This window comes from Orbicella franksi, chromosome 6 (genome assembly GCF_964199315.1).
Source record: "Orbicella franksi chromosome 6, jaOrbFran1.1, whole genome shotgun sequence".
NCBI classification, from domain to species: domain Eukaryota; kingdom Metazoa; phylum Cnidaria; class Anthozoa; order Scleractinia; family Merulinidae; genus Orbicella; species Orbicella franksi.
Window position 1 is genome coordinate 22,305,353 of NC_138150.1, and position 21,553 is coordinate 22,326,905.

The 21,553-nt window shown below is 41.0% G+C and overlaps 1 protein-coding gene across 3 annotated transcripts in view; it reads left to right on the plus strand.

Annotated features, from left to right (window-relative positions):
- The window catches only part of LOC145491236 (ATP-binding cassette sub-family C member 4-like), a 43,968-nt gene that overhangs the window by 2,789 nt on the left and 19,626 nt on the right, over positions 1-21,553 (plus strand). The window contains exons 2-9 of one of the 3 annotated variants that reach the window (XR_014049792.1): positions 1,285-1,847; positions 2,287-2,666; positions 5,325-7,222; positions 7,825-8,395; positions 9,350-9,486; positions 9,910-10,271; positions 11,548-13,504; positions 13,535-14,747. Coding sequence is in view for 1 of the 3 variants with exons in the window: in XM_081470388.1 (XP_081326514.1) it covers positions 1,326-1,847; positions 2,287-2,666; positions 5,325-7,222; positions 7,825-8,395; positions 9,350-9,486; positions 9,910-10,271; positions 11,548-12,099 (4,422 nt within the window). In the remaining 2 variants the exon portion in view is untranslated. Of the gene's footprint in view, positions 1-1,284; positions 1,848-2,286; positions 2,667-5,324; positions 7,223-7,824; positions 8,396-9,349; positions 9,487-9,909; positions 10,272-11,547; positions 14,748-21,553 lie in introns of those variants that run through there. The other 2 variants (XR_014049793.1, XM_081470388.1) reach the window with 2 other exon arrangements.

The window sequence follows — 21,553 nt, forward strand, 5'->3', positions numbered from 1 at the left end:
AAAATTCTTCCTTCGATAAACGGCAGAACTAGCCAAAAAGCAATATATACAGGACTAGCCGTATGTTCTATGCTAATAACTTATTTGCAAGAAGTTATGTGCGTGATATCAGGCTACTCGTTAGTATCAGTAGTTCGATTTAAAGTTCAGAAACGTATGCCGATATTCCCCGAGATTTGATCTCATATCAGACTTCCCATATTGTCTCGGTGAAATATTGATACCGAAGTTTAACAGAAAATTAAGTACATCTTACTCTCTTTCGATTATTACTTGTCTGTTCCTATTGACTTCAATTGCGAAGTGCTGCGCTGACTATTCAATTTGAGAATTTTAATTATACCGCCCGCGCATCTTTGGAGACCTAGGACAGTTAATCGGGGTGCGAGGAAAAAAAAACGGCGCGACGAAAGTTTACAAGGTCGTGCGGTCGTGCTGGGAACCGATTCTTAACACACCATTTCCAAAAGGCTCGGCCAATGCGGGGTCTTGATTGGGCAGAAAAATCCTTTATTATATTTTTCCCAATCGTCTGTAGCTCCTGAGGTACTTTGGTGTGTTCTTCACGGCGGCTGTTCAATCACCATACTTGCTTAGCTAGTTCACAAACGTGCAACGTCCTGCGTGCGAGGGTAACTTTTATTTTAATTTCCTTAGATAGAGGAAATATCTAAATGATAACTTGAGGGATCATTTTGGATGTTAGCAGCTCGGCCATTCTAAAATGAACGGACAATATTATTTTTCGAACCGATCACAAGGTATCGTTAATTCTTCGTCGTCGTTTTCGTCGTCGTCTTCCGTCTTCGTCTTCGTCTTCGCCGTCGTGGTTGTCGTAGACTTCGTCGTGGTCGTCTTCGTCTTATTCTTCTTCTTCGTCTTCTTCTTCTTAATCATAACCAACGTCGATGAAAAAGGCAACTGATTACTTGTTACATTTGATCTCACATTAATTCAAATCGATGTGGTCTTCTATCTTCAGTCTGCTCTCGATAGCATTTACAAAACAAAATTCCCTGACATATGCCACGTTGTGCCCATCACCTAAAGGTGGCGCAGGAACCGTTCATATTAACATATTCTTGAGTTAAATTTCTTCAGAAGTTCTAAAAGTGGCCGAAAAGGCATTCCAGGTACAAGCTTTAAGTCAGACAAAAAAATTAATAACATAGTAGTTTATCATACTTCCTTTTGTTTATATTTTATGAATGATTACTTTGCCCCCTTCCCCTCCGAATCCAAAAAGGTTAACCGGTCATCTAATACCCACGCCTAACTTTCTAGGTTCGCTGTGCTGGAATAAGAAGTAACCCATTCCTTGAAACATGTCGGACAGGCCTTCAGAGAGCCAAAATCCAAGAGATAGGGCAAACTGGCTGTCACTCATATTCTTTTGGTGGATGAATGACGTTTTAAAACTCGGCAGTACGCGACCTCTAACCGAAAACGATTTGTTTAATCTTCCTGAAGATTGCAAAGCTGAGGTTCTCGTGGAGAGAGCCGAGACGTATTGGTTCCAAGAATTAAAAAGGAGCGAGTCAGTGGCAAGGAAACCGCGTTTATGGAAAGCAATGGTCAACCTTATTCCATGGAAATCACGTCTTGTAATGATGATGTTGAAAACCCTAGAGTCGTTGAGCTTTGTTTTCCAGCCTCTGTGTCTTTGGCTTGTGTTGAAGACGCTGAACGATGGGCCAGATCTTGACATGAGGTTCGCGTTCACCTACGTGGCGCTTTTGGGAATGGCAAGCCTGATAAAAGCGGTAGTGACGCATCATTATGACTTTGTAACTGAACACTGGGGATTGAAGCTGAAGGTGGCGTTAATCGGACTTGTATATAACAAGGTAAGCTTCATCACGATGAGAATTCAAGGCTTAAGGACGAAGCATAGGGGATGTTAACTAGAGTCATCAACTCTAAACTTCCTCCCAGTTTTTTTTTTTTTTGTAAGACCTAGAACCTAATTTTTGTAGCACACAGTTTTGAATTGTCGCACTCAAACTTAAAAAAGCGACAAATGATAAAATTGATAGAAATGGCTTTCTTGATTACCATTTCTAACAACGTGTAATTAATTAACTAACAGTTGGCGTCTTACGCGTCAAAACCAAACAGTCCAAAATTGCTGCTTGATAATTAGGCAGAAAGGAACTTGAAATAAGCTTGTAAGACTAATGAGCTGTTATAATTCGCATGAAATATGAGAGAATTAATGAGCTAAAATCGATCTGCAAGTACCAACGTAGTCCAGTTTACAGTGCATTTTTTGTTTTCGCCTTGCAGATTCTCTCACTCCGTCGTTGTAGACTGGAGGCTACGTTGTCTGGAAACATTATCAATCTGGTCTCCAATGATGCACAAAAGATCGAAAAGTCTTTGTATAGCGTTGGCTATATGCTGTCAGCGCCACTGGAAATAGTGATCAGCCTGTTGATTCTGTGGCACCTGATTGGCTGGAAAGCGCTCGCTGGCGCCGCGTTACTTGTCGTTTTAGTCGCCTTTCAAATGTTAATGGCGAGAAAAGCTGCAAAGCTGAGGGAGAAAGCGGCCACTTTTACAGACAAACGGCTTGTGGTGATGAACGAAATCATCGCTGGAATACGAGCGGTGAAAATGCATGCTTGGGAATGGAACTTCATGGACATTGTGCGCAGCCTCCGCAGGTAATATGTACTAGTCATGCAACGTTTTTAGCGATACATCATGGAATATCCCACTTGTCACTTGGATTTTCTCGGTTTATACACGAACTTTTAGGCGGGTGTGTATACCGAGAAATAATTTATAGATTTAGGCCAGCCTAAAAGGGTAGCTCCTGGGCCGGGTTGTTAAGAGCCCGATTAAGCTAACCCAGGAAAAGGTAGAATTTTGATTTCATGTAACTCTGCGGTTAGGTTTTCTGTATATTGTTTGGCCTTCTGTTTTGAGTTTTAATAATCACCATATGCACAAAACAAAGTAGCAAAAACCATTTGTATAGAAGAAAAAGTTATAATTCTGTTAACTTTTAATCCTGGATCAGCGTTAACCGGCTTCCAAACAATCCTGCCCTGTTTTCAACAAGTTAAGGTGACGTGAGCCCGCGATCCAGTCGAAAACCAGCACTTGGTCGGCAGTCAACTTCAAAAAAACATTATGACCTGCAAACTTGAGCCCGCGATATGGTCACGTGGTACTGGTCAGAGGATACCTTGTTTTGACAGGTGTCAATTGATCATGACATGGATGTCCAATATCACAGAAGTACACGGTAAACCAATGTTGCATGTCTTTGTCAACCTATTAATTGAAGTATGGCCGCCATGTTGCGCGACGCCGTCGTCGTCGTCGTCGCCGCCGTCGTGCGTACGCGCCCACGAGCAATACCGCTAGCCATGATAACCATGAGAAAATCAACTCATGGGTTTCCTTTTCTTTCCTATATGAGTATGGTGCTCCGCTTGGCGGCCCTTCGGGCCGCCGGGAGCTAGCTCCGCTACAAGTGACAAGTGAGATATTCCATGCATGGTATACCACGAAAAACATAAGTATTTTAACCATGTCTTAGAAAATACACAATCAATGCGACAAACACTCGGCGCATGAGGCATGATGGGAAGTTTGGATGTAATACCGTCGAATATACAACGGCTTTCCTGTATTCTAATTGGCTGTATTTTCTATGGCATGTTATAAAATAACATAAGTGTCAGTATAGACCACATAACAATGGACCTCAAGTCAGAAGTATGCCTACCTAGTAGAAATTCACTCAGTAACCTTGGTATTTTCAGTCATTAGAGTGGCCCCGCTCTCTTGGGATATTGAACAGCCTCCGCCGCTTACAAGAAGACGACTACCAATTCTAACTGAAACTAACGTCAAAGAATTAATTCCCAGTTCCCTCTATGAGATGTACCTGCAGGGAGGGAGTCATGGCAGTTGTATTCATCACCTAGGACAGGATATTTGTTTTGATGAATACAACTATCATGATTCCCTGCAGGTGCGTCTCATTTTGTTCACGTATGTTTCGGAAGATGCATCATCACATGCTGCAAGTAAACGTCATTACTCGTGGATTGCATTATAGTTCTGCATCATTTTTCTTAATAAAACTTGCATGTAAGCCAGCATGAAAAAGATAAGACACTGCCTTAAAGGAGCTAGTAGGTCACGGTTTGCGCATCTTGAAAAGGTTAGCCTAGATTTTTCAAGTTTGTCGTTTGTAATCCGTGTTATTACATGGCTGTGTCTCACAAGGACTGGGAACTACCGAATTCACGAATTTGATTGGCTGAAATCGATATTGACCGCGGTCTAGATTTTCCCATCTAGACCGGCATCTACAGAACGGTTTAATTTTACGTTGAAAAAGTAGCAAACTAAAATACAAAAATGTTCACCATTTTCTTTTATTTTCTTCTCAATCATTTATGGAAGTGCCAAAAAGCCTGATGACAAAAAAAAAGTAAAGAGGACGAGCAAATTTCGGCAAACTTGCCGTTCACAAGCAAAATGTCAGCAAACCAGTTACATTAAACGAATTAAAGTTTTCTTCTTTGCCATATAATAAACATCTTATTAACCCCGGTCGTGTGTACAGACCTCACTGCGTTCGGTCTGTACTCACCACCTCGGTCAAGATTCTCCCATACAGACCTCCTGCTCGGTTAATTAGAGCTTATTAATCTTCTCCATCCTTAGCCATCCTTGTTCCTTTATGGTTTATTATTATCCCTTTGGTGTTTTTCTGTCTTAGTATACTGTTATTTTCAGGTTCCGTTCAGTTTTAGGTAATTTTGTTCGTGGCCAAAATGACTCACAATACCGTGACTGAGCTCCTTTAAGTCAAAAATACTCAAAAGCTGAGGAATATGAACATATCGGCGATCGTACACAAGAATGTTCGCAAGCAAGATTTGAATTTGTTCATTCTGATGGCTAGAATCAATCATTAACTGAAGTCTATTCCACAGCTTAATCTATAAAAATAACGTGGGTGCAATGATCGAATTTAAAAATTTGATCATGCATCTAAACTTAGTTATTAAGGAACCGTCCCTTTTGGTAGTGGACTTCAGTTCTAGCAAAAGTAGTAAGCGTTCACTTTACACTCATTTTAGTTGTTGCCGTTGTGAGCTTGCCAATTTGATTCAGAGCCCGATGAATTATTTATTACCAGGCGGTCAGTTAATGAGAAAACTCAACCATGAAAACTGTTTTGGACGTCCTCCAGGGGCATGGATTCTCCTAGCTGTAGGCTAATCTATATCTAGATTTGGCATTCGCCCAATTTCTTTTCATCACGTTTATGTCATTTTCTGTAATCTGTTTCACAGGAAGGAGATGGCAATAATTCGTTTAAAAGGGTTGATTGTATCAATATTACTTGTTTTTCTCTTCACAACGAATCCCATCGCTGTCCTTGTCTCAGTGACAACTCTGATATTGACTGGAACCCACTTGTCATCATTTGCGATATTCACCCTTCTTCTAGGCTTTGCAGCACTACGAGTAACATTTTGTTACAAATTGAGTTTCTGCATGCAGATTGCTTCGGACAGCAAGGTAGCACTCGATAGAATACAGACTTTCCTGATGGAGAAGGTTGCGAAGTTCGAAGAAATCGGTGAAAACCGTACCCACGGCGACCTTGCGGTACAAAATTGTAAAGGCGAGAAGAAAAAGAAAATGGCTGTCCAATTACTCAGTTACACACAAAGAGATGACTATTTTAGCGAAGCTCAAACGAGTACCGACAACTCTCCATCGGAGCCAATCATTGCGCCTGTACCGACAGAGTTATTTTCTACAAACTCGGACTTAGAAGAGCCTTATGTCTCGATTTTTAGAGCGTCATCTTCCTGGAACCAAGACATTTTGAGCAACACATTGAATGACATTACTTTGAACGTTCGCAATAGTAGCTTTTTAGCGATAACAGGTGCAGTTGGAAGTGGAAAATCCTCTCTTCTAACAGCCATTCTCGGAGAACTTCCCCTGCATAGAGGAACAATTTCATACCACGGAAAATTAGCTTATGTTCCTCAAATACCCTGGGTATTTTCTGGCACCATAAGAGAAAACATTTTGTTTGGATTACCTTTCAACGAGGGGAGGTTTCAGCAGGTTATTCACATATGTGAGTTGACGAAAGATTTGACGAACTTCACCAATGGTGACCTAACGGAAATCGGGCAGCGTGGAGTTACCCTCAGTGGAGGTCAGAAAGCACGTGTGGGTTTAGCTCGTGCAGTGTATTCAGACGCTGTTATCTATCTGCTTGATGATCCCTTAAGTGCAGTCGATACCAAAGTAGGAAGAAGGCTTTTCGAGAGCTGTATGCTAGGCCACCTAGCGGGTCGTATTCGTTTGCTAGTCACACACCAAATTCAATATTTGAAAGATGTGGATCGCATCGTTGTGATGGAGAACGGTTCAATCATTCACCAAGGGGTATACGCTGAACTTCTACATCAGGGAGCATTTCGGGGAGTATCAGGATTGCCTGAAAATTGTGAAGATGGACCTGGGTTCCCAAGCAATGCGAGCTCAGACGAGATTGATGACCAAGGCATTATCAAGGAGGAGCTGCAAGGTCTGTCGATCCCCTCAGTCAATACATGCGATATGCCTGAGGATGCTCAGCAACAAACCTTCAAGCAGACATTGGCTGAACCAGTCCAAGATGACAAAGGGATCATTGATACGCTGCAGCGCGTTTCTACAGACTCGATGGTCTCTTCGTGTTCGAAAGGATTGGTAGAAGGTAAAGATAATGCAGCCTTTAAAGAAGATGACAAAGCATTTGGACCTAATCTGCAGAACAAAGAAAGAGTTGACCACACGTTGTCTGGGCCCTTTAAGAATGATGGCCCAGTGAACATAAAGAAGGTGCTAAATGAACCCTCAGTATCGTTTGTGGGAGGACTACGAGAAGGTCAAGACAACAAAGCCTTCGTTGATGATTTGGTTCTACCTAAACAGAAGGATAAAGGCGTTGGTGTAAATGTGAACGACGAAATGATTCTGCAGACTACTAGCTCCCTGGTACTTACAAACAAGTGTGATTCGTCAGACTGTGATTCTAAGGGACTATCATTCCTTGATTTGAAGGAAGAAGAGGAGACCAAGAGTGCCGGAACTGTGACCTTTAGACTGTACTGGGACTATTTTAAACAAGGACTGCCTGTTTCCGGGATAGTGCTGCTTGCAGTTTCCCTATTAGTACTACAAGGTAAAACTAATTCTGTTTATAACTTGAAAATACTCCAAGGTCTGCCTCTTTAGTGAAATATATCATATCGTAGCCACTCAGTAATATGTAACATTCAGTTTATGCTTTGAAGACGTTTTGACGTAGACGATAGTGAGACAGCAACATATCTAGCGAACAAAAACTTGAATTTAGGTATGTAGGATAGGAATGAAATTAATTGCCTCAAACGTATGTCAAAATAAAGTTAAAAGTATTAAGCTAAAGCTGAACTGTGTGTTTAATTGTTTCCAGGAAATGAGTATAGTACGCTGCATGATTTAATGTACGCAGGGTCATGTTGTGCAGGAGAGGTATTCTACTAGTTTGGCCAGATTTTTGGTAAAGTTAAAGTAACCTTAAAGGAGTCCCTAGAATCTGTCATTTGGATAAAAGAAAAATAACTCTCTAAGCAGATTTCGGAATAGCTAACACGTTCACAAGTTCACAAATGACTGTGAACTTCTCATTAGTTCAACGTTTAATGAATGATCACCAGTGTGGCTTGCACGAACTAAATTCTGCCAATCAACATTTCCTTGACATGTTTTCCAGTTGTACTAATTATTTGAATGCCGTCCCAGTTTGCCTCTTAGCTCCAAATTGGTGGTTGTCCAGAATTGCAGGGATGTCACTTGACCAACAGAAAGCCCCGAACACTCATATCATTCACGGTAGTTTGGTGGCGTTGTCCCTTGTTGTCATGACAGTGTCGTCTTTCTCCTTTTACTACCTCCTCCTAAAAGCGGCTGAAAACCTTCACAGTAAAATGACCCTGGCGACTATCAAGGTACCTGTAAAGTTTTTTGATTCGACCCCAGCTGGACGTATCCTGAATCGGTTCTCCAAGGATATTGGCTCTATGGACGACGTATTGCCACCGCTGTTTCTACAAGCTGTTTTACTCTGCCTATTCTCCCTGGTAGCCATTTTGGTTCCCGCTGCAACAAACTTCTGGCTCTTTCTGGCCCTTCTTCCAATAATTGGAATATTTGTTTACTTCGCCCGCTTCTATCTGAAGTCCTCCAGAGAGCTGAAGAGAATTGAAGCCATCACATGCAGTCCTGTGTACTCACACGTCACTGAGACGGTAGATGGACTGGAAGTAGTGCACACTTCAAATATGAGCAAGACGTTTGTGGACAGACTAAAATGGTTAGTCTCGAGTTACTCGTTGGTTGCATCTAACCGCGGACATGTCACAAGAACATGATCTATACTGGAAACAAGGAGTTCCCCAGACATAGTAACTCTTTAATTTGTTTGAAGGCTCATTTAGACAACTTGACAAGTAAATATCAACGATGTAACACCTTGGGTGCGAGACTCTTCGCGGTCTTGCAAACTTCCAGCTAGTCATGTTTTCTCGAGATGTGCTCGCGCTTAGATGGAACCAACGAAAATGCAAAGTCAAACGTTCTTGTAACTGGAAACTTTTAACTGGATACTTTCGCAATTCACACGTCAATTACGTTCACATTCACACGTCAATTTTCGTCAATTTGTTATAAATACGATTAAATAGTAGTTGGATCTCGTGTCGTTCAATTCAGAGAGAAATCGGGCTTGTAATTTGAAATTGGCCTCGGGCTGCAGTCTTGTCCGATTTTGAAATTACTTGGCCGATTACTCCCTGAATTAGGACAAATATCTTGCAAAGAAATTATCCGAAATCAGAGTCGAAATTGGTACCTGTAATTGGGCACCCACGTGATCGCGCGCCGATTGCGTGACAAATAGGCTTGTGGAGAACCAATTACGACCGAGAATTTTGTTATAGATACGATGAAGGTAATAATGACAGAGAACCACGTAACGTTATCGCGATAAAATAGAATTCAAGTCTGTATTACGATGCGATTATACCTCAGTAAATTAATGCAAGAAATGAATCGAATACTTTTTGTGAAGAAAAAAGTTTTAAACTATATTGGCGATATTTCGCGCTTGACCTAGAGGTAAAAAGAGGACTTGAAACTTCTTCCCCAAATTATAGCGCCTTACAGTTTGTTTAAGGCTGGCTTTCCTGTCGCTGAGTATGTCATCGGCTCTATTGATTTCTTATAACTCGGGTTTATAACTTCTCGCAATGTGTGATTATTTTTCTAGGTATCAGGACCAGAACACACAAGCGTTTTTCATGGTGATGTCTTCTAATCGTTGGTTGAGTATACGCCTTGATTTGTTGTCTACTGTGTTTGTCATGATTGTTGCAGTGGCGGCCATCTTGGCATCGGAGAGTCCCGGTCAGTACTCAACCTGAAACACATCCTTCTACTGAACAAATCTCAAGGAAAAAAAATTGTTTGTTTTCCGTAGGTGTAATTCTATTCATTTTTCTTTAAGATGCTTTTCTCGCTGACCAAAAGTACAGGGAAGAGTAACGCGCGTTGACGTTAGTGGTGCTGTACAAGTTCGGCTGGAAATCAGTCAATTAACTTTAAGTCTAAAGTAATTTTTAATTACTTGAAAGTGCTGGAAAATGTCCGAGTAAGGAGAGCATCTAAAAATCGAATTGAAAGGAGTGAGCTAGAAACAATAGAAACTAGCTTAACATTTCGTTTCCTAGTTTATGCACTCGTTGTGATCACAAATGGAGTCTGGTAGCTGTCCCTTCTCGATTATTTTTCTTTTTAATGAACAGTTCTTTTTTCTTTTCCTTTCCTTAGCTTTGGCCGGACTCGCCCTAACATACGCACTGCAAACATTAGACGGCACTCAATATGGTGTACGATCAGCATCAGAGGTGGAAACCTTGATGACGTCCGTCGAACGTGTAATGACGTATACTGATATCGCTTCTGAGCCCGGTTACAGCACTGAGGAACGACCCCCAGAGTCCTGGCCTAATGAAGGAAGCTTAACCATAGAAGATCTCTCTTTCATTTACTTTGAAGGAGGACCTCGTGTCTTAAGGGACATAAGCGTTCATGTTTCTAGTAAAGAGAAGGTGGGAGTTGTGGGTCGCACCGGTGCTGGAAAGTCATCTCTGGTATCAGCGTTGTTTCGTATGCCAGATCCTCTGGGAAAGGTACGTTAATCGTTAAGACGAGAAATAATCAATAGCTCTAAAAAAAAAAACTGCCAAAGAAGTACGTTTTTACATTGTACAACTGTATTGGGGGGCCTGAGCGTTTCTATTGCAAGCTATTAGATAAGTGCGGGTAACCACTCCAACTAATAAATTGTCTACACCTATCTGCGTGGCTTAGGTTTCAGTTCTGTTTCAAGTGAGCCTCAGAAAAGGCGACAAAATTACAGACTGCTTAAAGCGGGAAGTCCCATGCAAAACTCTTTTAGATACAGACGCCTGCCTGCCTAACCCACAGAGCTTCTCCAAATGTTCAGAATTTAGAAGTAGCTTGTTTTTGTTTTCTTACAGTTTTTAAATGCTTAACTAGTGAGCTCCACTCGGCGATTTAAAGTCGTCAGACTTGTTTATTCTCTGAAGCGTCTCACCTCACTATTGTACACTTCTTCAGAGAGTTCTACAAACGTAAACCCCGATATGTACCTACTTAGGCCATACCGGCGACTAATTCAAGAAACACACACCTCAAAGATTTGGCTGGAATTACGAGTACGAGAGGGAACAACTGAAGCTGAAAAATATAGAGGCAATACCTTTAAACGTTTCGGGACCTTTTTGGGGGCACGATTTTAGCTAAAATATCTAATTGGACGTCAAGTCTGAATGACTTTCAGATATTTCATAGAAAGACGACGACTTTTTGTTGGCAAACTAGCCTATGTAGCAAACGTTCCCATTCAGGCAACGCGCAAATTGAAGCGAGAGTTAAAACATTGACGAAAACCGATCGATTCTGAAAAACGCCCAGATTTTCATCAATTTTCATTGATTGACAACTTTTCACTTAGTGCTAAAATTGTATTATTCAAGTGCGAACTCCAAGACGGCACTTCTTTCAACTTGTTTCAAAGCGAAAATACCCTAAGTGTTCAGGGAAAAAAGTGCTTTCTGTTTGTATTAAGTCATAGGGTCGCAAAGTTTGACTGCAAGTTTTTTTTGATAAAAATCAACTAACGGAACAACTTACCGATGAACACTTGTCAGTCAACATGACCTCGCTGCATCAATCAGAGGTCCCGTTTATTGGCTAATGGGTTTTCAGAATCGAGGGGTTTGGGGGCAACGGGCAAGCGTTCCCTCGTTTGCCCCACCACCCCCTGCTTCGTCGATTTTTTTGCTCTCGCTTAAATTTGCGCTTGGACAGAATATAGACAAAGCTCTTCGTACGGGAACGTTTGCTACGCTGGCTATTGACAAACATTCCCCTGCGTGTTAGGTGTTAATCGATGGTGTGGACATTGGATCCATCAATCTCCAAGAGGCTCGAAAGTCTATGGCTGTTATAACCCAAGATCCAGTGCTATTTGGAGGTACCTTAAAAAGAAACGTAGATCCGTTCTCAGAATATTCGGATGAAGCCATTTGGACCGCTCTGGAAGAAGTGCAGTTGAAGACGCTTGTCAAGGATCTCCCAGGACAGCTCGAATTTGAACTTAAAGAGTCTGGAACAAACTTAAGCGTTGGTGAGAGGCAACTGGTGTGCTTGGCTCGTGCACTGGTCCAGAAGAGCAAGATCATCATCATGGATGAAGCCACCGCTAATGTGGATTTTAAGACTGATCGTCTGATCCAGGAAGTCATTCGCCTCAAGTTTAAGGATTCCACAGTCATTACTATTGCTCATCGACTGAACACCATCATGGACTATGACAAAGTGATGGTTCTTGACGGTGGACGAGTGCTGGAGTTTGACAAACCTGAAGTGTTGATAAGTCAACGTGGACTTTTTGCTGAAATGATCGGAAGCCCGACACAGCACAAAGACTAGAAATAGTGCAAATACGTAGTAACCCAATGCGTGTCAAGCTTTCATTATTGACTGGGCTTCTGTTTTATACTGTTCAAAAACACAATGATCAAGTAAAAGAGGGTGGGGAGGGTATACGGGGTCAAGACTGGACAAGTATTAAAGTATTTTAAGTAAAGTATTAAAGTATTTTAATACTTTAAAACTTTAAGCCATCTTAAAAGGTGGCTGCCATGGCCAAACGCTTCCAGCTCTTTTCATCACTTATACTTTGATGAATCAAAGTATGTGATCATACGATAACAGTGTGTGATTATATGATAACGGTATCACACACATGCCCAATCAGCGACAGCCACAGTTGTGGTCAACATTTTTATACAACAGGTTGCCAAAGCAGCAATAGAACCTGTTAGAAACAACCTTTTGTTTAGCTGTTGAAATTGCTGATTAAGGGACGGTTTTTCCCACAGGATCAGACTGATCGCTTTTGGGTCACACGCGCGTGCGATTCGGCGAGGAGGAGTCTGGTGCGAAAGCTCCAAGAAGGCGAGCCTGCTTTGATCTCTGTTAATTTTTAATTCTCCGTTCACCTGAGTCAAGTGACTTTTGGTCGAAAGGTGATGGTAAGAGTTTTAACTATTAGCCGAAAAGCGACAAAGATTACAGCCGTCATCTATTTTGTTTGATGAGGAGCGATAAAGATCTCATCGAGTCGGTAATTTATCGCGGGTTCTCTCATGGAGTTGGAGAAAGGGTTGATCATGAGTACGTGTATTTTTGTTGTTTTAAGAAGGGTCTCATCTCTTTCTGTTCTGGTTAAGTGTGAAACATCTTATGCCTAACGAGGTTCGCTCAGGCGTCGTGCATAAATTTTCTTGTGCAGACTGTAATGCCTGCTATGTCGGTGAAACTACCCGACACTTTCCCACGCGTGTCCGTGAACACCTATCTACAGATATGACACACATCGCTAAACACCCGCAGAATTCTGAGCATTGTCGCGACTCAAGTTCCAGCGATTGCTTTCATATAACTGTTCAAGCGTGCATTAGATTTCAGCTCAAGATAAACAAGCTTGTGGTTTAACCCTTCCCAATATCAACAACTTCACACGCTTTTATCCATTTTGTATACGTACTCATTAACATGTACTAGTTTTCAAGAGCAATTCAACATTCAAGTTACATATACTGTAATATCTATATTGAATAAGATAAGATCAGATCAGATCACATAAGATACGATAGATAAGATAAGATAGCTAAGATAAAATAAGATAAGATAAGGTAGATAAGATAAGATAGATAAGACAATATAAGATAAGATAAGATAACATAGATAACATAGATAAAATAAGATAGATAAGACAAGATAGCTAAGATAATATAAGGTAGATGAGATAAGATAGATAAGATAAGATAAGGTAAGATAAGATAAGATAAGATAAGATAAGATAAGATAAGATAGATAAGGTAGATAAGATAAATTAAGTAAGATAAATATATGTTATTTGCCGGCTGGGAGGTCCGTATGGTGAAAAACTGTGACCGAGGTCTTGAAAATGCTGCCAGAGGCCGCAGGCCGAGGGCAGCATTTTCAAGCCCCAGGTCACCTGAGTTTTTCACCATACGGACCGACCGTAAGCCGGCAAATAGCATGTTTATTTTTTTTTCCTGCAGTAAATTGGTTTTATAGATTACAAATGGGTTTGTTTACGCAACTCTTGTCATTGAAGCGGCTTGCGCGCCGTCTGCTAACGATTTGAAAAAGATCTTGGCAACGAGCGAGTAACTCAGATAGTAGAAAAAGAAAGATGTATTAAAAAACAGATTTTTTTCGAACTACTTTGTGTTAGTTGCATTTATTTCACCAGTTAAGTTCTCCAAAGTTGTTTTTGCGGTGTGAAATTTCGTGCGAAGTTTGAAGTTTTACTACAAAAACAATTTCTGTCAGTCGTTGCTTTGAAAATCACTTCGTCCCTTTTCTACCGTAAATTGGATAGCAGAAAGCGAGGAAATTCGTTAAGTGTATTCCACAGAAATTCTTCTCAATACAGTAACGATCAGAGAGGTAAACTCGACTGAAATTGACTCAAATTTTACGGCGAGAGAAACACAGGATTACGCGCCATTAGCGGCGTCGACAAAACCAGGATCGGACCGGATCACGGACAGGATCAAGGAAAAAAAAATGCAAAATTCAAAATTTTGTTGAGCAAATTACACTAGAGTGACTACTCTGAGCAGAACGTTTTATTTAATTCAGGTGTGATATTCCTTTATTCTTTTATAATATCAAGCCAACTGGGAGCTGGTCACAGATGAATTTTTTCCAGGCTGTTGGGTTTTGATTGCGATGATCAATCATGTCTTCATATCTTTCTCCGCAGTTCAACTATATGATATTTTGTATATTCACTTGCACTCTTCACCATCTACGGGTATATTACGAACTCACAATGTGACCAGCTCCCAGTTGGCTTAATAGCTCAGTTGGTAGAGCAATGCACCGGTATCGCAGAGGTCGTGGGCTCGAATCCCGTTCAGGCCTGAATTTTTTTTTTCAGTCTTTAATTTCACAACTGCTCAAGTTGTGTATAATTGCGATGATCAATTAGGTCTTCATATCTTTGTCCGCAGTTCAGATAAATGATATTTCGTATATCCACTTGCATCCAAAGGTAAACTGTCATAAAACGAGTCAGCATGGTAATAATAGGGCGAACGTATGAATAGAAACACAAAAACTAAAAACACTAAAAAATTAAACACCTGATGATTTCAAACAATTTCCGTTTTTGAGACAAGTCTATACTTTTACAAGATGTGAGTTTGGAATACGATATTTCGCACTGGAATAAAACGAAACAAACCATTTGTATTTCAAGGAAATATAGCTGTTTTACAAAAAATTATAGGAATAACATCGACAGTGTGATCGATAACGCAACCCGAGAATAAACAACATATTAGGAGTTACGTGACGATTTTTAGAGTCATTTTTAGGGTCGTAAAGAGTTGCCTTTAAATAGAATAAAACCTTAAAATGATCGTGTTCTAGGATAGAAAACACTTAAGAGTCAAGAACGCTATCAAAACGGAATAAGGATCGTTAAGGATGGCAAAGATTAACGAGGACTGCAAATGACGAACTTGAAAAATTAGGCTAGCTTTTGAAGGTGCGCAAATCGTGACGTAGCTCCTTTAAAGCAAGTCATGTCCTTAAGCTTTCGTACGTAAGTATTCTCATTAACTGCTACGCCAACATCTGACACGAAAATGTAGCCGAGAATTAGCCACTGATACTAACAACAATTTCAAAAACGAGAATGGGAGGTTCACGCAAGCTTCGAGCCAACTAACGTTAAAATATAACTACATCTACCTGTTCATTACAATTTAAATTCGTCGTAAATTAGGCGCTTATGTGGCTTTTTAAATGACCTCTTGTCATTCTCTGTAATTAACATGTCATTACGTCAAATTCGGGATTCTTATTTTCATTTAACATATTTTAGTTCTCCACTTTTATTTCTTATTTATTATTATCTTATAAACGATTTGATTTTTTTTTTGGATTTTTTTTTCTTTAAAACTTTGTTGTTTATTTTTCTGTGATCATATCCGTGATCCGATCCGTGATCCGATCCGTGATCTAGTCCGTGATCCGATCCGTAATCCGGTCCGGTCCGATCCAGGTTTTTGTCGACGCCGCGCCATTAACGCCAAGCTACAAACAATTATAAAGCAAACTCTCACAACTCAATTGAATTTACTTACAGTGACTTTCCTTACCATTTTAAAGTGAATAGAGATAAACTTGCGTTGACTAATCGTCGATGGATGTGTAAAAAAGGCAAAAGATTGACGATTACGGCTAACTTTTAGGAGCGATATTTAGGCAGCGGAAAAAAATCCGACCCGTGGGCCGTATCGTATAAAGCTGGACCGGTCACGTGCGTAAGATTAGCCAATCAAATTCAAGAATTTAGGATTCCGGCCCGCTCAGATGCTTGAGAAAAAAATAAGATAATTTATTTAACGTCATATACACAGGGGGTGGTTAGCCAGTCCTCCAAGCCAGAGGCTCATGATAAAAGTGTTTGACAAGCTAAAAGTACTACATGTATCTGTGTAATCAATTTGGTCTAAAATTAGTTAAAAAATAAGCATGGTCATTGAAATTGTAGGTAGGGTTTACATCAAGTGCAATTACTGCATTGGCAGCCGGTAAAATGGAGATTATTCAATGACTACGAAAAGAATGCAGACGTTCTGCCGAAACATATCTTTAACATTTAAAATCTCTCTGATTGTCGTTTTTATCGAGTGGTACATGGTAACGTAGCTAAAGCGAGTAGTGACAAATATTTGGGAATATGCCAAGCTATATGATTCCCAAAGAAAAGGACAGTTCGCGCAGTACCGTGATAACTACTGTGCTAAAGCTTCATAACAAAACGAGGGAGAGGTCTGAGTTAAGATGGTCTTTTTCTACTTTAAATAGTGATGCCCTTCTTTGCTCAGTAAGATGGTCTCCATGTGGGTTGGAAAACACGTGGAATGTGGAAAAATACGGAAGCAGTAAAAAGGAGAACATGAGACAAAGTAGTATAGAGCGTGGTAACGAAGATCAAAGATACCTCCAGGGTTAGACGAGAAGCAGATTTAGTTCACGCCGATTGAAGGCTTTTCAGTTGTGCTCTTTCTACAGCGATTTAGTCAGGAGATTCCGTGAAGAGGATTTCCAAAGTTGCAGCTTTATTTAGAGAGAGAATAGAAATGTACAATAAATCCAAAATACAAACTTCAGTTAGGTTTCTTTTTGTCGTATCCACATTCCACCATAGTCCTCCTCTCACCTCCCCGCCCCGAATAATGACGCGTGGCTAAATTATTCATGATACTTAGGGCTAGACTACAGCCATGAATTGAATAAAGTACTACACGGTCTTGACGATAAGTCTATATTATGTATGGATAACCATAAAATGTTGGTACTTTTAGGTAGAAGTCATATAAATCTCCACGAACAAACATTGTTTTGGATCAGTTTAGGAAGCTAACGGTTTATGCCTAGGTGTTTCGCTGGACTCATACAGCGTAAAATCGCTTTTAATTTGTTAAATTCGTAGTCTCTTTTGCAGATAGTCCTAAGGACGTCACGCAACACTCCTCACCATACCACTTCGCAGTCGTTATCAGGAAGGTCACACAATGTTCCTCCCACTAATTTAGAAGTATCAAATTTTGCGTGACAACCCTACTAATGACTGAGAATGAGACTATTGTTTCTATTAAAGCGATATCGATATCTGAGTGAAATTTTCTTTTGCATCTGTCTCTATACACCAAAAGAATGCTTACCGCTAAACATGTTGGTGCACCATAAAATCAAAATGAGTGATGTCGTGGTCCGGGGGACAGTAAGACAAAGAACAGTAAGGATTAATCTCTCGGAAAGTGTTCAATGATTGATCAAAAGCTTTCCTTCCAATGTGAAGGATTTGATTGAGTTCACAATGACTTTTCACGTAACAAAATCACACGATGAAGCACTTGTGCTTGTATTCAACAGTGACTGTAGATGTAGATGTACAGTTAGGGATCATTTAGATACAGCTGCAGATGAAGGCGCGTTGCAGATAAATATGTAGATGTCGATATCGATGAAGATGAAGACGAAGGTGAAATGAAGATGCAGACACAGATGAGGATGTAGATGTAGATGTGGATGAACATGTAAATCAAATGCAGATGTAGATGTTAGTGCAGTTGCAGATGAACATGCAGAGGAAGATGCAGATGCAAATGTAGATGCAGATGTAGATGAGGATGTAGATGTAGATGCAGTTGTTGATGAACATGTAGATGCAGATGCGGTGAACATGTAGATGTACATGTAGATAAAGATGTGCACGTACTTGCACATGTCGATGTAGACGGAGATGGCGATGTAGATGGACATGGACATGGAGATTTAGGAGGTCCAGAAAAAGAATGTGGAATGAAGCTTTTCAGTTGATCATAGACGAGGAATCTCTCATCGCACAACCCAGCAAATAACTACACATAGTGATAGTTGGTTCAGTTATTAGATTCCATTCATCTCTGTCACGATCATAACATTTGACTGTTGTTTTTCTGAGTGTTGTGTTAGGAGCTGCAATCAGATACATACAAATCAGCGCAAATTGCATACAGCTTACCATCAACACCAAAGAGCGCTACGGAATTGCGATGCGGTTTTGCAACAACTTGCCACGCGTTTGCCGTTTCATCGTAAACTTGAGAATGACAATCCCCCCCCCCCCCCCCTAGACAACCAAATGTATCTTCATGGGGAAAATAGCACATAATATTTCCACCCCCACTGTCACTATGAAATACTATAAAAGAGGACTCAAGTGACTTTCTAGGTGTAATAGAGAGATTACCAAAGTCTCTAGACTCAGTCAGCTTCAGCGTGTCTTCCGCAAGATTCAAGATCATTTGTCACGATATTATTGTACACAATTCACGCGCTACATAAGCAAGTCGAACTCGACGAAATAACTGGGCGAAATATTTCTTTTGCTTGCTTTTGTCATGATTAATCCACGCTAGAATGATGTTAAAAACATCTTCCTCGGCGCTGACACTGCTGATATGCATTTCATCGCTTGAAATCAACCTTTCAAGTCCTTTGCTCGACATATTCAAAACCTCCTCCTGGTTGCACGCATATAAGGAGGTAAAATTTTTAAGGATTATTGTTTTGGCCTTGGAGGAAAGTTCTTCGCAATGATATCTCTCGGAAATGTAGTAACTTGATAAACAATTGGAAACATTCAACTTCAGTAGTAAAAAGTTTTCTGCGAGAGATTTTAAGTCGTGAAGAAACAAATAGTCGGCAATGACGATAAGGTCTGTGGCATCGTCTTCATCCACATGATCTGAACTTTGCCAGTGTAAATAAACTCCAGTGTGTTTCCCATAGTGGACTTGCTGAACCTCTCCAGCCAAATAATCCCTTCATATCGCTGCTCAGCAGCTTTTGGAAGAAAGGCCTTGCCTCCAAAGGGATGGGTTTGTGAACTCTTTGTCTTCTGCGACCACTATAACAATGTCGCATGGCTGAGTGAGTGTGTCTTTTGGCATGAACACCTCACTGGGAATTGCTTTACTTGGCCACTTAGAAATATCAGTGCTTTCTAAAGGATCGATCTTTAGCTGATCTCAGTTACTTCTCAGTATGTCGGTTACTTCACTGTATGTCAGTGATAAACTGTTCGAAACCTCAGTGACATGCGATCGCGTCAACGCTTGTTACGGCCTCTGTTGAAACCCTGTCCTCACGAGCTGACAAAGATCGGCGCCCTTCGGCCTAATGCGTGCCTCGCGAAGCTTTCCGGACGAGGCACGAGTTGTACCCCTTCGCCTATGTTTTTTGGCGGCGAAGCCGCGACATTCGCGGCGAGTCTTGAAGAAAAATAAATCAAAGTAAGTTATCTGATTTTACTGTACGGAGAGATTATCAATATTAGTTCAATTTTTGGTCGCAAATTAATTCTGTGCGACAAGAACTGTATAAATCTACTAGCATTCTATCACGACTGCTGTTCTCTGATTGGCTACGCTTCTACTATTCTGTGATAGATAGTGAATAGCGAGTTTTCGAAGCGTCTGGCAAGAGGATTTGGATAAATAAAAGTTTTGAACGACTAGTAGATTTATACTAAAACAATTAGATTATTCGCTTTCGATTTCTATGCGTCATAGTTGACTTGGCCTGTCCTCGTCAACTATCATGCGATAGAAATCTCGAGTTTCGAACGACTAGTAGATTTATAGTAAACAATTAGATTATTCGCTCTCGGTTTCTATGCATGATAGTTGACTCGGCCTGCCCTCGTCAACTATCACGCAATAGAAATCTCGAGCTCATAATCTAATTGTTAAATAGGATATTGTTATAATAATAAAGTGTATTATCGTTTGTCTCACGATGTAGTCACTTGAGATGTAGATCGCGACGTTTCGACTGCTTACTGCTAGTCTTCTTCAGGCGATAAGGTCGACTGATTGCACGGTATCATTTATATCACAAAGGACGGCTGTGATTGGTGCATTTCGTTTCTCCTATTGTTCCATTGTTCCGGCGAGTAGCTGTTCCCTCAGTGGTCCGTTGTTGTACCGTTCTCCTGTTGTTGTGTTTCTTGATCGTGGGTATCCATGCTTCAGGAATTTCAATTCCACTATCCCTGTTGATGTTGTTAGGGTGAAGTCTTATGTGAATAGCTTCCTTGACCCTACGTTTGTACCAGTGAGGATCTCGATCAATAAACTTGACCTCATTCCAGATAGGATAGTGGCCGGTCTCGTGGGTGTGTTCAGAAACGGCGGAGGTCTGGGTACGGGCGAGTCGTATATCGCTGTCGTGTTCTTTGATCCTCTCCTGCGTAGATCTCCCTGTTTCCCCGATGTAGACTTTGCCGCACTCACAGGGAATCCTGTAGACAACACCATCTTGTTTAGCCGGGTTGACGGTGTCCTTTGGTCGCACTAAGTGTGACCGAAGTGTCGTGTCGGACTTAAAGACGGTGCGAATGCCTTGTTGTTCTAGGCAGCGGCGGAGAGACTCCGAAACTCCTTGGACATAAGGTAAAACGGCGGTGGATTTAAAATTCAGCGACAGGCTCTCTTCTTGGGGTTGTTCGTGCCTTTGTGATCTTCTGTACAAAAGAGGAGGGATATCCGTTAGAAACAAGTACAGATGACAGATGTTTCTTCTCTCCAGCGATTACTGATGGTTTGGTGACGAGACGTTTAGCCCGGTCGTACAGACACTTCACAATACCGCGCTTTACTGACTGAGGGTGGTGTGAATCATACGCTAGGTACTGATCAGTATGTGTTGGTTTCCTGTAGACACTGGTGGTAAGGCGGCCATCAGGTTCTCTGTAAACTGACGTGTCGAGAAAGGCGATCTTGTTGTTGTTCTCGATCTCCATGGTGAAACGGATTGATGGTTGTTGACTGTTCAGGTGTTGCAGGAAGACGTCAACTCTATCCCGATCCAGGATGGTGAAAGTATCATCTACGTAGCGTTTCCAGATCTTAGGCTTGTAAGGTGCGGACTCTATTGCTTGTTCTTCAAATATCTCCATGTAGAGATTAGCAATAACCGCGGATACAGGGCTCCCCATGGCTGTGCCGTCTCGTTGTTCGTAAATCGATCCGTTGTACTGGAAGTACGTAGATCTTAATACGAAATTCAAGAGGTCCGCGATTTGAACTACGTAGATGATACTTTCACCATCCTATTATTGCATCTACCACGATGAATAACAACGACCTTTTCCTCGACATAGGATATTGCTCTTATAAATTTTATCGGTGGATATTTTTGGTGCAATATATTCTGGTTGCATGGAGAACAAATGTTTTCCCTCTCCTATGATGTGCTAACAATAACAAGAGTGCATGATCCT